We start from the raw sequence: 14,196 nt of genomic DNA, 5'->3' as shown, positions 1-14,196 counted from the left end.
TGATAACACACTGATAGTGTACAGTAATGCCAAACAACTACATACCAGATGTTGAAAAGGGACCAAAGAACATACCGCTGATTTTATGACAGTTTTGGAGCTAAAACAACAAAATGATTCCAGGCATCTTGCATAACATTATACGGTTTAAGGATAAAAATATATGTTCAGCAGATTTCACTTATTCACTCATTTAGGTCCTCTCTATAGTATGTTGGCCTCATGGGAGCCACTGTGAAATATCTGAAGCATGACAATGTGTTTAATAGCTTTTCTAAACCAGGGGTAAAATAGTGCATAGATCAGAGGGTTCAAACAGGAGTTAAAATAGAAGAGATAACGGACAATTGATGTGGATGACTCACTGAGTGAGTCTTCCCCTGCAAAAGAGACGCAATAGTATGGACAGAAACACATTAGAAACACAACTATTAGAACACCAAGAGTCCTTCCTGCTTTCAACTCAGATTTCTTTTTTGTCAGATTCACTGAAAGCTGCAGTGTGACAGCTGTAACATGAGAGCCCATGGCACGGGCCTGAGACACAGCCACTGCAAATACTCTCATATACAGAACTACGATAACAGAAATAGGAACAATAAAGGTTAACAAAAGATCAACAGTTCCTGTAAAGTTGATGACAAAAACACATTCTCCATAGCAGGAATTATGCCTTCCTGGTTGAATCAGCTCATCTTTTAAAAGGACTACTATACAAAACACAACAGAGCCAACACAAACAAACAGAACGTTTAACTCTTGTCACAGTAATTCTGGTAGAGTAATGCAGAGGATAACAGATCGCCACATAGCGGTCAACTGATATGAGAACCATGTTTCCCACTGAAGCCGAGGTAATGATGAAAGACACATAATTAAAGAGAGAACACAAAAGGTTACCGAAAGCCCAGCAGGCTATTCCTAGGACGATTTCTCACCAATAATAAACTGAGATGATTAAACAGGTTATTTAAACAGTTTCTATTTACATTTATGTTCTCCCCCTAAATCCATAGCTGTGTTGTTGTAAGCAGTTATCCTGTAGGTGAACAGTACTATCCCCCCACAGCAAGTGACCCTCTCCTTAACTCATATTTAAATATTAACGGCAGGCTCCCCACACAGGTGTATGCTCCACACAATCATCAAGTATGTTAGCATGGAAAAAAACAGCTCTGACAGAGCCGCAGCTCTTGCACGTTACACACATGGAAAACCCACAGTTTTGTCCGTGCGTTTTGTTTACCTCTCTAACTGAGCCCAGGACTGAGACTAATTTTACATATGTGCGTACTAATGCTGAAGGCGCTGCCATTAAAGACTGCTGCGGTCTGGATCATCTAAAAAGGTCCATGGTGCTGGCCATTTACCAAACTTCTCTGTGGATCACAGAGAGACAAGAGACAATTACTGTGTAGCAGTGGGCAATATAGCTTCAAAAGTATATTGCAATACTTGGGCAAATTTGCGATAATGATAATTCTGATGATATACAAACAAAATGCTAATTAGCAATGGGTGAGTTCAGATTACAGGTAGCAGCATTTAATAGGGCCAACATGAAAAATATTTTCCATCCTTCTTTTCCAACAAGTTACTGTCATCGATGACACAGTGATACTGACACAGCATCATTTCCAGCGCCACAGAATAACACAAATGGAAGCCCAAAAGTAGCCAACCAGTAGGGCAACAAAATAACTCAACAATTGTTCAGTGTTCCTTTTATTTGTTTTTTTTTTTTGTTTTGTTTTTTTTACAGAATGCTAATCTCACAGGAGCCAGGCTGCAGTATGTGTAAAGAGATTATGAGTTTCACAGCTTTTCTAAACCAGGGGTAGAGCAGTGCATAGATCAAAGGGTTTAGACATGAGTTAAAATAGAACAGATAGCGCAAAAAGGATACAGATGAACTATTGAGTAGGTCGTCCCTGGCAAGAGTAACACAATAATAAGGGCAGAAACACAGTAGAAACACAACTACAAGAACACCCAGAGTCCTGGCTGCTTTTAACTCTGATTTCTTTGTTGTTAGAGTCACTGAAAGCTGCAGAGCAGCAACTGTAACATGAGAGCGCATGGCTCGAGCCTGAGACACAGCCACCACAAATACTCTCAGATACAGAACTACAATGACAGTAACTGGAACAAAAAAGGTTAAAAGAAGGTCAATCGTTCCTGTAATTAAGTCAACATCAATTGTACATTCTCCATAGCAGGAATTATGCTTCCCTGGTTGAGTTAGATCATCCTTTACAAACAGGCTGCTATAGAAAACAGAGCAGAGCCAACACAGACAAACACAGAGTTTCACTCTTCTGTCTGTGATTCTGGTGGGGTAATGCAGAGGGTCACAAATAGCCACATAGCGGTCAATTGATATTAACACCATGTCTCCCACTGAGGTAGAGGTAACAATTAAAGACATATAATAGTACATAGAACAGGTGAGGTCACTGAGAAACCAGCAGGCTGTATTTCGGAGGATTTCTCCAGGCATCAACAGGAGACCAACAAGAAAGTCTGAGACAGCCAGAGAGAGGAGGAGGATGTTAGTGGGTGTGTGGAGCTGCCTGCAAGAAGACACAAACATTATTAAATTAACAGTCCTCAAATCACTAAATTAAAGCAACCCAACAAACAATAAAACATTAGCTCTTGGTAAGAGAAAAACAGTTTTGATCATTTCTTATCGACCACTTCTATATCAGATAGTTTAATTGTATACACCACTGAGGTCACAAAAACATCTTAAGTCAATTAGCTCACAGAATGTATAAGCTACACACAGCTATTAAAAAAATAACAACAACTCTGCCTGTAGTGGGAGACTGAGATGATGATGAGCAGGTTGAGAGTCACAGTTAGCAGCGAGATGGAGGACAACACAACATGAAGGAACACAAATTCTGACAGAGGAGGTTTCTTGCAGGAGGTGTTGAAGAGTTGTGGAAAACAGAGCTCTGCCACATCCTGTGTATCCATTTTCAGAGAGACCTGTAGCTCTATGTAGCATTACAAACTGAATTAGTTATATAACTCACCCCTTCTCACTCCGCCCCTCGTCTTTTTCTCAATGTCAGTTGGATATCTATGTGCTCCATCCCTCACTGTGGTATACTCAGCCTTCTTCACCATTTACAACTTCTTTTTCTTCTAAAAAAGAATGTCCTGTCTGATGCCAATATTTTCAGACTAAGTGACTTCTTACATTTGTGTGTCTCTAATGGCTGCTGAGGAGCACTTCCACTTACATTACAAATTTTTGTTTGCCAAGACCAGGGTGAAATTTGTGCCAGAGTTAAATTCTACTTCAAGTTGGCACTTGTTTGCCATTTGACTTACAATGTAATAATGTTGAATTTCAAAAGCAAAAATGTTCTCAGTAAAAAAAAAAACCCACATACATATCAAACTTGGAAAACAGGCTGCTTTGATGGTGGACTATTTCTGCCTTTTATGGCATATCACCTGTAGAATCTATACTCCTTTGAGTTGCTGGAAGATGTTTCACCTGAAACATCGTCCAGCAACTCAAAGAAGTTCAGACACTTGTCTTTCCAAGCTCCTTAGACTACAAAGACCTGGATGACTGAGAACCTTCACAGACATATCTATACTCCGCTTTTACCCATCTCTAAATCTCTGTACAGGAAGTGAGTAAAGTCTGTTTATTGAGATCAGCGGCAGCACTTTCAGAGTTTGAGAGCTAACAAAATTCAAAAACGATCCAGAATCTCATAAGTCAAGACTGTGTTGATGTGGCCAAATAATACTCTGTTTGAAAATACAGCTGTTACATTATCTGAGCTTTTGTTTCATTGCGTTGGCTAAAATAATTTTATGTTCACAATATTATTGCAGTATCTAGAGAAAATGTAAAAGATAAAAATTAATTTCACCCAGAGCACTTTTTTTTATTTTGTTTATTGCAATGTTGGATGGATCAAGAGGTTTAGCCTGGGGCAATCTGAGCTAGTTAAACACAAATTATCAATTGAGAATAAACAATTTAATAGAATGTGTTGTGTCTTTTTTGAAGGTAAAAAGATGAATTCTATGACGACCACCAGAATATCCAAAAATATGTTTAAATTCTCTACAGTCCTTTGTTTTTGCTTTTTCCAAACATATCTTGCCCCGAAATCAGTTGTGATTACAAGAATAAAAAAACCAAACAAACAACCAACTGTAGTGGCTATATTATTCTTGCTGAGTTTTCACTTTATTGTACATTTATAATAATCACATTTGGGACAGACAAACAACTAGTTTTATGCCTCGGTTTGTTAGCAACAACGACGGTGAAACCATAGTGTTGGCTCCGCCAGCCACTTGTTTATTTTCCACATAAACCTTTCACAATAAAGCTCAACATCCTTGAGATTTTTCAAAATAAACTGAAATAATGATAAAATGTAAAATATTCTCAAACATCAATTTTCTGAATATGCATCAAACAAGTTACCTCAAGTATGAACATGAAATGTAAATGTGTGTATAGTGCGTGTGGCACGCTCCTGACTCATTGTCAGGTGGTGAAAAGAATACCACTGGCATGTCTTTGTGGCGGAGGTGTGGTCCCGGGCGCGGCTGCAGGGGAGGAGTGGTGCAGTGAGCTCAACGGGGCGGTGCTGGAGATGCCGGTGAGAACAGCTGATGGCGATTTGGACTGATGGTGGTTTCCTTCCCTTTTTATAGTGAGACGGAGCGGAGGGGGAGGGAAATCAGCTGGGACCGACAGCTGTCAGACTGTGTTCAGTCATAACCCAGGGAAAACTATAAATAAATGTGGAATCTGGTGATAAAGACCTGTGTGTGTGTGTGTGTGTGTACCTGTGTGTAGTGCATTTCACAGTCTTCTTTGGAGGAAGCAGTCTAGGGACAAGGGCAATGACTCGTCTATCTCCAGGGTGAAGCAGTTAAACAACAACTCCTTGGTGGCAGGGCCCCTGGGGTGGATGAGGTTCGTCCTGAGTTCCTGAAGGGTCTGGATATTGTAGAACTGTCTTGGTTTACGCGCGTCTACAATGTTTTGTGGAGATAAGGGGTGGCACCTATTGATTGCCAGACTAGGGTGTTGGTACCCATTTTTAAGAAAGGGGATCAAAGGGTGTGTTCCAACTATAGCCAACCCAAAAATGCTGATTCTGCTCATTTGGAAGTACAGCTTTCAGTGGGAGAAACTTTGGGAAGGTTGGGGAAACCTGCAGTCAGCTCAGACTGAAGTTGGATGAGTGATGAAATGTTTCTCCCAAAGAAAACGCTACGTCCAGATGTACAGAAAGAACCTTTTGGGATTTACTCATCTGGATGATTGAGCATGCATCAAGATATAGATTTTGTGCGCAACCAGCGTGAGGCCTGTTACAATTGCTCCTGCTTTTTTCTCTTTAGTTTAGCTTTTTTCTTACTTATTCTTTTTCTTTACTTGGACTTTGGTCTGTTTGAATATCTTTCGTTCAGTCATGTGGATCAAGAGAACTTTTGTTCTGCTTGTGACCGCAGAACTGTTACCTTTATTGAGCAATGGGACCACAACACAACTACTACATACACACAGGCTGCTTACTCGAGAGATAAGCTGATCGCACTGATGTCGCCTGCTCAACAGTCAGAACCACAGATGTACCAGCTGAAATCTGGAGGAAAACACACCGAGGATGCAGAGGTGGAGGACAGAAGAGGACAAGGAAGGAGACGGTGAGACAGGAGTATTTCTGACTTCTCCACGGAGTCAGAGGAAATACCGGGAGTGTAGCTCGATGTGTTTCACTGAATCATGGATGCACCAGGATATTCCCGACCACAACACATTCGTGGAAGGGAAGGCTTCCACGCTGTTCGGGCAGACAGGGACAGCGCCGCAAACTAATAGCCAAAGTGAAAGGACGGGGGCTTCCTGTTCTTGTTGACAACCGTTGATGTAACCCTGCCCACGTAACAATCAAAGAAAGGATTTGCTGCCCGGACATTGAACTGTGCACTGTCTCTCTCTCTCTCTCCACATAGTTGCCTCCGGTGAAAGTCCTGACACCTCTCCCCCACATATTACTGTCACTCATGACCGGGTTCAGAAGCAAATGAGGAGACTCCACTCAGGCAAGTCTGCTGGACCAAATAGGGTGAGTCCCCGTGTCCTTAAGGCCTGCACCTCCCAGCTTTGTGGAGTCTTTCATAAACTGTTCATGTTGAGTCTGAGTCTACAGGGGGTCCAAGTGCTGTGGAAGACATCATGCCTCATCCCTGTACCAAAGACGCAGTGCCCCCCAGCATTACAGGCCTGTGGCACTGACCTCCCACATTCATGAAGATTCTGGAAGGACTTATCCTGGACCAGCTCCAACCCATAGTCAGACCACATCAGGATCCCCTTCAGTTTGCTTACCAGCCCCGCCCTGAGGACACCATCATCTACCTGCTCCATCATGTCTACACCCATCTGGACCAGCCAGTGAGCACTGTGAGGGTCATGTTTTTTTACTTTTCCAGTGCATTCAACACCATCAGGCCAACCCTCCTGGGTGATAACCTAACATAAATGCTAACCGCGAAGACCACAATATGTGCGTTTTCCACATTGTGTGTGTTAAAACTCCGCTTGTTCACTGTAGCTGTTTTATACTACGTTACCCATGATGCACCTTGGTATCTGTACTTCCGGTTGGGAACGTGTTCAGCGCAGCGCTGCACAGATGAGAGGTGTGTCGGAGGAGTAACGTATTAACGTGCATTCGGTGTGAGTTAATACTGCGTGCGTGCTTACCATGTGAGTATTGTAAGATGAGAGTGAGGCTTGTTGACCTTATCTGTGTAATTTGCTATCGCTAAGAGGCTAGTCTCGTTGCTATCGCTAAGAGGCTAGTCCCATTGCTATCGCTAAGATGCGTTTTGTTTGGCCTACTACAGGCAGCCTTGTGTTCAGCCCATATTTCATTCCATATACGACTTACTGTCAAGCATTGTGGTTGTAGGTGGATGTAACTATTTACTATGTTTATTCTCTGAATCGTTGCAATCTGCAGAGGTCTGGTTTGCCAATGTATATACAAGCCAGAAATTCATTTATGGTCTTAGGGTGCCATCTAGTGGCCATGAGGTTATGGCAGATTGTATAACATTACGCTGGAAACCCACAGTACTGTATAAGGGGTACACTGCTATCCATAGTGGTTAATACAAATGTTTGTTCTTTCTGTTTACAGATGACCACACACACACACATACCCATATACACACTCACACCCCCGTTACCTGCATGTGAATACTGTAATGCCTCCCTACCAACGCTGTACATCCTGTTGATGTCATCTGCCACCTCTTTAGTAAAGTTATTTGAACTACATCACTGTGGAGTACCATTCCTTCTGACCGAGGACGACTCAGTTGAAGCGTGATCGGCAATCAGTGCAAACATACATTACAAGTGGTCCTTCGAGCCGGATTCGCCTTGGCTGAGTTAATGAGATGGCAAACCCTCAGGATAGAGGTGCATCGAGTAGCCCCCGTCCAACGCGGGAGAAGAAACTTCCAGGACATCTGGTGGACTATGAGCACAACCTAACTGAGCCATCTAGCGCTCCAAGTAGTTCAAGCAGCTCCGACTATGAAGAGGATGAGAGATGGCAGAAGATGGAATCAGTTTGGAGCAGTGTCCTCCAACACATGACTCAACTGCAAGTGTCTATGGAGGAAACTCGTGGGACATTACTGAAGCGGGTGGAGCGTTTGGAGCAAGCTTCTAAACCTGGCAGTCCTCTTCCCCCAGAAACAGGAGCGTTAGAACAACCCCAACATATTTCCTCCATAACAGAAGTTGCACCACTACAACCTAGCAATGAGGTGTTACATGATACCACAGAGCCACTAACTGTGCTAGTAAGTCCCTCAGAGCAGGGCACCACAACACCGGCGAACATGCCGACGCCAGTGGAAACATCTGCTCCATCACCTCCCCGTAAAGCGAGCCTTCACATTCAGCCAGTGCTGCACCCTGCCACTTATGTAGCTGCATCGACGCCACTCAGGAGACCTGGGCGATGCACTGCTGAACCCTTCTCATATCAGCGATCGGAACATCAGCTCCTGATAAACAGGCCAGGCCAGGTGCAGCTATTACATTCTGCATCCCCAGCTGATCAGCCACTACAACATGCTCATCTTTCAGTGCACCAGCTATCACAGGCTGTGGACCCAATGAGTCTGCAGCAGATGTCACATCCCGCTGCTCCTGTCTTCCAAGTCAGACATCCAGCTAATCCTGTGTACTTGCAGCAACCTTCACGTCCACCAGCGCCTGTGACCCAGCCATCACAGTGGACAGAAGCTCATCGCCCTGTGCCCACCATACTGCATCCTGAAGCTGTGCCTGATCCAGCTGGCAAGCACTATGTTCCTTATCCCTCAGGCAGTAACTATTCATCATCTTCCTCTGCTGAACACCATAATCCACAGGTTGCCACAACTCACCCAGCAGGAACGCCTCTACCAAACCTGATGGAGATGATGGTGGCATCTTCATACGGCATCCCAAAGCCCAAGCTGGTGATCTTCCGGTCGGGGAGAGAGAGTGACTTTGCCTTATTGAAGAAAGGGCTGGACAGCACCTTAGGGCCACATTCTCATCTGGGAGAAGATTACAAGTATCAGGTCCTGCTAGATCATCTAGAGCATCCCAGCGCCTTACAGGTAGCCAAGCGCTACATTCACGACCGCACTCCCTACACTAGTGCAATGAGGGCGCTAGAGCAGAGGTATGGACAGCCAAGGCAGTTAGTCCAAAGTGAGCTTAGCACTATATTAAACTGCCCCCCTATTAGAGCCGGCGATTCTCAAGCTATTGAAGACCTCTCCCTGTCGGTGTCCAGCCTGGTTGGGCTTCTCAGTACCATGGATGAAGTAGCAGCCAGTGAGCTTCATTGTGGTTCACATGTGGACAGACTGCTTACCAAGCTCCCTCTGAACTACAGGGACAACTTCATCGAGTACTGTATCACCCGGGGGATCATCCGCAGTGGCAGCAGCCGAACATACAATATGTACGACTTCTCAGAATGGCTCGAACGGAAATCCCAGTCCTTCAGCTATCCAGACAAGCCTCTCAAATGCCCCCGGACAAGCCACGTCCAGAGAAGAACCTACTCAAAGCCTCAGCAGGGCTCAAGCCACACAACAGATCTGCTTCCATCTACTACGGCCCAAATCCAGCCCAAGCCAAGCTAAAACAGGAGGGAGAATCTACAGCTCCAGATCCGACAGTCCAACCTAAGAAGAAACAGAAGTTCAAACCTTATTGTCCATACTGCGAAGGGACAGAGCATTATCTGAATGGCTGTGATGGATTCAAAAGGCTAGACCTCAAAGCTATGGCTACCTGGATTACCGAGAAGGCCAAATGCTGGCGCTGTGGCCGTAAACATTCTCCAGAGCAGTGTACTCTGAAGAAGCCGTGCAGCACCTGTGGTGACCAGCATTTGTCGGTGCTCCATGACCTGGTTGAGGCCAAGAAGCGGGACCCTAACATACTAACTGTGAGTACTAGTATGGTCTACCTAGACTATTCAAGTCACTCAGGTCGTGTTATGCTTAAGGTAGTACCAATCCAACTACATTATGGGGGCAAATCACTGAATACATTTGCTGTGCTCGATGACGGCTCAGAGAAGACTGTTGTGCTTCCAGCGGCAGTTAAATCTCTAGGTTTGGAACAGGAGGAAGCAACACTCTCACTGAGAACTATCCGTCGAGATGTAATCCAGATGAAGGGAGGCTTTGTCTCATTTCAGGTGTCACCAAGGGCTAAGCCCAAAGTGAGGTACAAAGTAACACATGCTTTCACAGCCCAACAACTGAGCCTAGCTACTCAGTCATGTCCAGTTGAACAGCTAAAGAAGAAGTATCTTCACTTACAGAAAGTCCAGATTGAGGGATTTAACCAGATCCAACCTTTGGTGCTGATTGGCTCAGATAACGCTCATCTCATCACCCCTGTCCGCCCCGTCCTTCGGGGGTCGTCCAAAGGGCCAGTAGCTATCTGCACCAAGCTCGGATGGGCCATCCAGGGGCCGGCCAGTAGTATGCCTACATCTGAGGGGGACCTGCAGTGCCTGAACATGTGCCTTTCTCCTGCAGAGGCCCTGCATCAAGATGTGAAGCGTTTGTGGCAACTAGATGCTCCCCCCTACAGGACAGAGAAGGAGGTCACACGGTCAAAGGAGGACAGAGAGGCGGTAGCTATGTTGGAGACAAAGACTATCAGAGTCCCAGTAGACGGTGTCGAGAGATACGCCACTCCGCTGCTGAGAAGAAGGGACTTTCCACGGATGTGTGTCTCTCCTGAAGCAGTAAAAGGCCTCCTCAGATCCACCGAACGTAAGCTGGCCAAGAATCCTGATCTGACCCTCGCATACAGCCAGGAGATCCACAGGTTAGTAGATTCTGGTTATGTTGTTAAGCTGAGCCCAGATGAGACACATAGCCCTTCCGAGTCATGGTATGTACCCCACCACATGGTACATCACAATAATAAGGCTAGGGTGGTCTTCAACTGTTCGTTTGAGTTTCAGGGGGCCGTCCTGAACCACTACCTCTTACCAGGACCTCCCTTGGGGCCCACTCTGCTGGGGGTATTACTCCGCTTCCGCCAACACCCTGTAGCTGTGAGTGGAGATATCAGAGCCATGTTTCACCAGATTCGGCTGCTCCCAGAGGATTGTCCTCTGCTACGGTTTCTGTGGAGGGATTGTGAAACTGACCGGCCCCCAGACGTATATGAGTGGAGAGTTTTGCCCTTCGGAACGACATGTAGCCCCTGTTGTGCTATTTTCGCCCTACAGAGACATGCAAGGGAGCACGAAGACACCCACAAGGACATCTGTGACTCTGTCCACACAGCCTTCTATGTGGATAACTGTTTACAGTCCCTGTCCAACCCAGAAGAGGCAAAGCAGCTCATCGACCGAATGAGAGATTTACTCATTCAAGGAGGATTCGAGATACGTCAGTGGGCGAGCAACGTGCCCGAAGTAGTTGCTCACCTGCCCGCTTCAGCTAGATCAGAGAGCTGCGAGCTTTGGCTGAACTTCAAAAGTCTCGACCCACAAGAGTCAACATTAGGACTCAGCTGGCACTGCCCGACAGATGTCCTGGGATATAAGCACCGCCCTATAACCTACTCCACGGTCACGCTGCGCAACGTGTACAAGGTACTAGCTACCCAGTATGACCCCCTAGGTTATATTTGTCCCTACACTACAAGGGCCAAGCTGATTGTACAGGCCCTGTGGAGCACAGAGAGAGGATGGGATGAGCCCATCGAAGGGAATCTACTTCAGTCCTGGCTTGAGTGGGAAGGTGAACTGTCACACCTTCAGCATGTCACCATTCCCCGCTGCTACACTCCTTCTCACAACTCCAGCAATGTGACATACGAGGCTCACATATTCTGTGACGCATCAGAAAAGGCGTATGGGGCTGTGGCTTATCTCCGAGTAATCGATCAACAACTGCCCATCGCCACATCATTCCTGATGGCTCGCTCCAGAGTGGCCCCACGTAAACAGGTGTCAATACCCCGGCTGGAGCTTTGCGCAGCGCTCACAGGGGCCCAATTGGCCAAATTACTCCAGACAGAGCTCACCATCCTCCTGAAATCGATCTACCTGTGGACAGACTCCACAACGGTGCTGCAGTGGATCCAGTCTAGTTCCTGTCGCTATAAGGTATTTGTGGGGACTAGAATCTGTGAAATACAGGAGCTGACATCTCCTGAACAGTGGCGGTATGTGACCTCTGACCTCAATCCCGCTGATGACATCACCAGAGGGAAACATCTTGCTGACCTAACTGTCCGCAATCGTTGGTCACATGGTCCACCCTTTCTGTCACAAACTGCTGACACTTGGCCTAAGTTGCCAACAGAGTTCCCGGCATGCAGTGAGGCAGAGCTCAGGAAGACTGCATTCTGTGGGCACGTTTCTGCATCCCCGACTTTACCGGATCCAACACAGTATGCCACGCTAGATGAGCTGATTGCTGCTACCTACCAGACCCAACACTGACGCTCCTATTACAGCAGCGGAGCAACTAGAAACCAAAACCATGCTGCTTCGCTCGGCACAGACTGACAGCTTCTCAGAGGAGGCCCGAGCCCTCCAGATCGGGCACCCAGTCCGCTCAGACAGCCGTCTTAGCGTGCTGTCCCCTGAATATGACAGTCTTACCGGTCTCATCAGAGTCGGAGGCCGCCTCCGTCGAGCTGCCGACTTAGATCCAGACAGTATTCATCCCATTGTATTAGCAGCTGAACATCCCCTGACCAAGCTCATCATAAAAACTTATGATGACCAGCTCCTTCATCCAGGTGCAGAGAGGCTGTTTGCGGAAATACGGCGCACCTATTGGATTCTCAGAGGACGTCAAGCCATTAAGAAGCATCAGCACCAGTGTGTGGACTGTAGGAGATGGCGCGCCTCACCTTCTACACCCAAAATGGCTGACTTACCTTCATCGCGGCTGAGACTCTATAAGCCGCCGTTCTGGTCAACGGGCGTAGACTGTTTTGGGCCATACACGATAAAGATAGGTCGTAGAAGAGAGAAACGCTGGGGAATCATCTACAAGTGTCTTACAACCAGATGCGTGCACCTTGATCTCCTCCCTAGTCTTGACACCGATTCCTTCCTTATGTCATTACGCAGATTTATTGCACGCCGAGGAAAGCCATACGAGATGTGGTCTGATCGAGGGACCAATTTCAGAGGTGGGCACAGAGAACTCCAAACGGCGTTTGAAAACATGGAGCCGGACCTCAAGCAGCAACTGGCCAAGCAGACTATCAACTTCTGCTTCAATCCCCCACACTCTCCTCATTTCGGAGGAGCATGGGAAAGGGAAATCAGAGCAGTGAAGTCAGCTCTGCAAGCGGTCCTGAAGGACCAAGTTGTGGTGGAAGAAGTCCTACTCACTGCTCTCATAGAGGTTGAGGGCATTTTGAACTCGAAGCCGCTTGGCTATGCATCGGCTGACATAGCTGACCCAGATCCCATCACACCAAATCTTCTCTTGATGGGGCGGCATGATTCGGCACTACCCCAGGCAGCTTACGGCCCCTCAGGCACTCTTTCTAACAGAAGATGGAGGCACAGTCAGGTCATCAGCGACCACTTCTGGAAGCGGTTCATACAGAACTACCTCCCAGGACTGCAACTCCGACAGAAATGGAGGAGGTCCACTGACAACATGGCTGTGGGACAAGCTGTTATGATTGTGGACTGTAACTTGCCTAGAGGCCTTTGGCCTGTGGGTACCATTGCCAAAGTTTTCCCAGGGATTGATGGCGTTGTTCGAGCTGCCGAGGTCAAGGTTAAAGACAGTACCTATGTTCGCCCGGTAACTAAGTTGGTGGAACTTCCCAAAGTTCCTGAGGACTCAAATGACACTGTTTCAAAATAGAAGGACTCTAGCGGGAGTGTATTTGCCTACAAATACAGGGGCGGCTGTTAAAAGTCCGCTTGTTCACTGTAGCTGTTTTATACTACGTTACCCATGATGCACCTCGGTATCTGTACTTCCGGTTGGGAACGTGTTCAGCGCAGCGCTGCACAGATGAGAGGTGTGTCGGAGGAGTAACGTATTAACGTGCATTCGGTGTGAGTTAATACTGCGTGCGTGCTTACCATGTGAGTATTGTAAGATGAGAGTGAGGCTTGTTGACTTTATCTGTGTAATTTGCTATCGCTAAGAGGCTAGTCTCGTTGCTATCGCTAAGAGGCTAGTCCCATTGCTATCGCTAAGATGCGTTTTGTTTGGCCTACTACAGGCAGCCTTGTGTTCAGCCCATATTTCATTCCATATACGACTTACTGTCAAGCATTGTGGTTGTAGGTGGATGTAACTATTTACTATGTTTATTCTCTGAATCGTTGCAATCTGCAGAGGTCTGGTTTGCCAATGTATATACAAGCCAGAAATTCATTTATGGTCTTAGGGTGCCATCTAGTGGCCATGAGGTTATGGCAGATTGTATAACATTACGCTGGAAACCCACAGTACTGTATAAGGGGTACACTGCTATCCATAGTGGTTAATACAAATGTTTGTTCTTTCTGTTTACAGATGACCACACACACACACATACCCATATACACACTCACACCCCCGTTACCTGCATGTGAATACTGTAATGCCTCCCTACCA

General features: G+C 46.3%; 1 protein-coding gene and 1 pseudogene across 7 annotated transcripts; both read right to left on the bottom strand.

Annotated features, from left to right (window-relative positions):
• Window positions 1-204: 204 nt before the first annotated feature.
• Window positions 205-1,340, bottom strand: LOC147311116 (trace amine-associated receptor 3-like; annotated as a pseudogene).
• Window positions 1,341-1,756: 416 nt separating this feature from the next.
• LOC147311115 (trace amine-associated receptor 13c-like) lies at window positions 1,757-6,454 on the bottom strand. Of its 7 annotated transcripts, none has more exons than XM_086265996.1 (3): window positions 6,437-6,454; window positions 2,819-2,973; window positions 1,757-2,573 (listed from the first exon to the last, which is right to left on the bottom strand). In XM_086265996.1, exons 1-3 carry the CDS (start codon window positions 6,440-6,442, stop codon window positions 1,757-1,759), a joined length of 978 nt encoding a protein of 325 aa, XP_086122122.1. In that variant the 5' UTR covers window positions 6,443-6,454. The 7 variants fall into 7 exon arrangements, with proteins under 7 accessions (XP_086122122.1, XP_086122124.1, XP_086122120.1 ...); XM_086265998.1 differs by having other exon boundaries at window positions 2,915-2,973; XM_086265994.1 differs by lacking the exon at window positions 6,437-6,454 and adding an exon at window positions 6,409-6,430 and having other exon boundaries at window positions 2,819-2,963.
• Window positions 6,455-14,196: the final 7,742 nt, after the last annotated feature.

This window comes from Aulonocara sp. 'chitande type north' Nkhata Bay, linkage group LG16, assembly GCF_057382095.1.
Source record: "Aulonocara sp. 'chitande type north' Nkhata Bay isolate Kocher_YH1m ecotype deep benthic linkage group LG16, A_spYH_male_GT1.1, whole genome shotgun sequence".
In the NCBI taxonomy this organism is placed as follows: Eukaryota; Metazoa; Chordata; class Actinopteri; order Cichliformes; family Cichlidae; genus Aulonocara; species Aulonocara sp. 'chitande type north' Nkhata Bay.
The sequence above is the reverse complement of the archived record's forward strand: the minus strand, read 5'-3'. Positions and strand labels throughout refer to the sequence as shown.

Coding starts and splice junctions, on each gene's coding strand:
- LOC147311115 (XM_086265994.1), bottom strand. CDS start 6,430: ATGATGGAGCAGGTAGATGATG. Junction 2,964..6,408: donor GATGGAGCAGGTAGATGATG/GTGTCCTCAGGG, acceptor AGGATGTGGCAG/AGCTCTGTTTTCCACAACTC. Junction 2,574..2,818: donor ATCTCAGTCTCCCACTACAG/GCAGAGTTGTTG, acceptor GTCTTCTTGCAG/GCAGCTCCACACACCCACTA.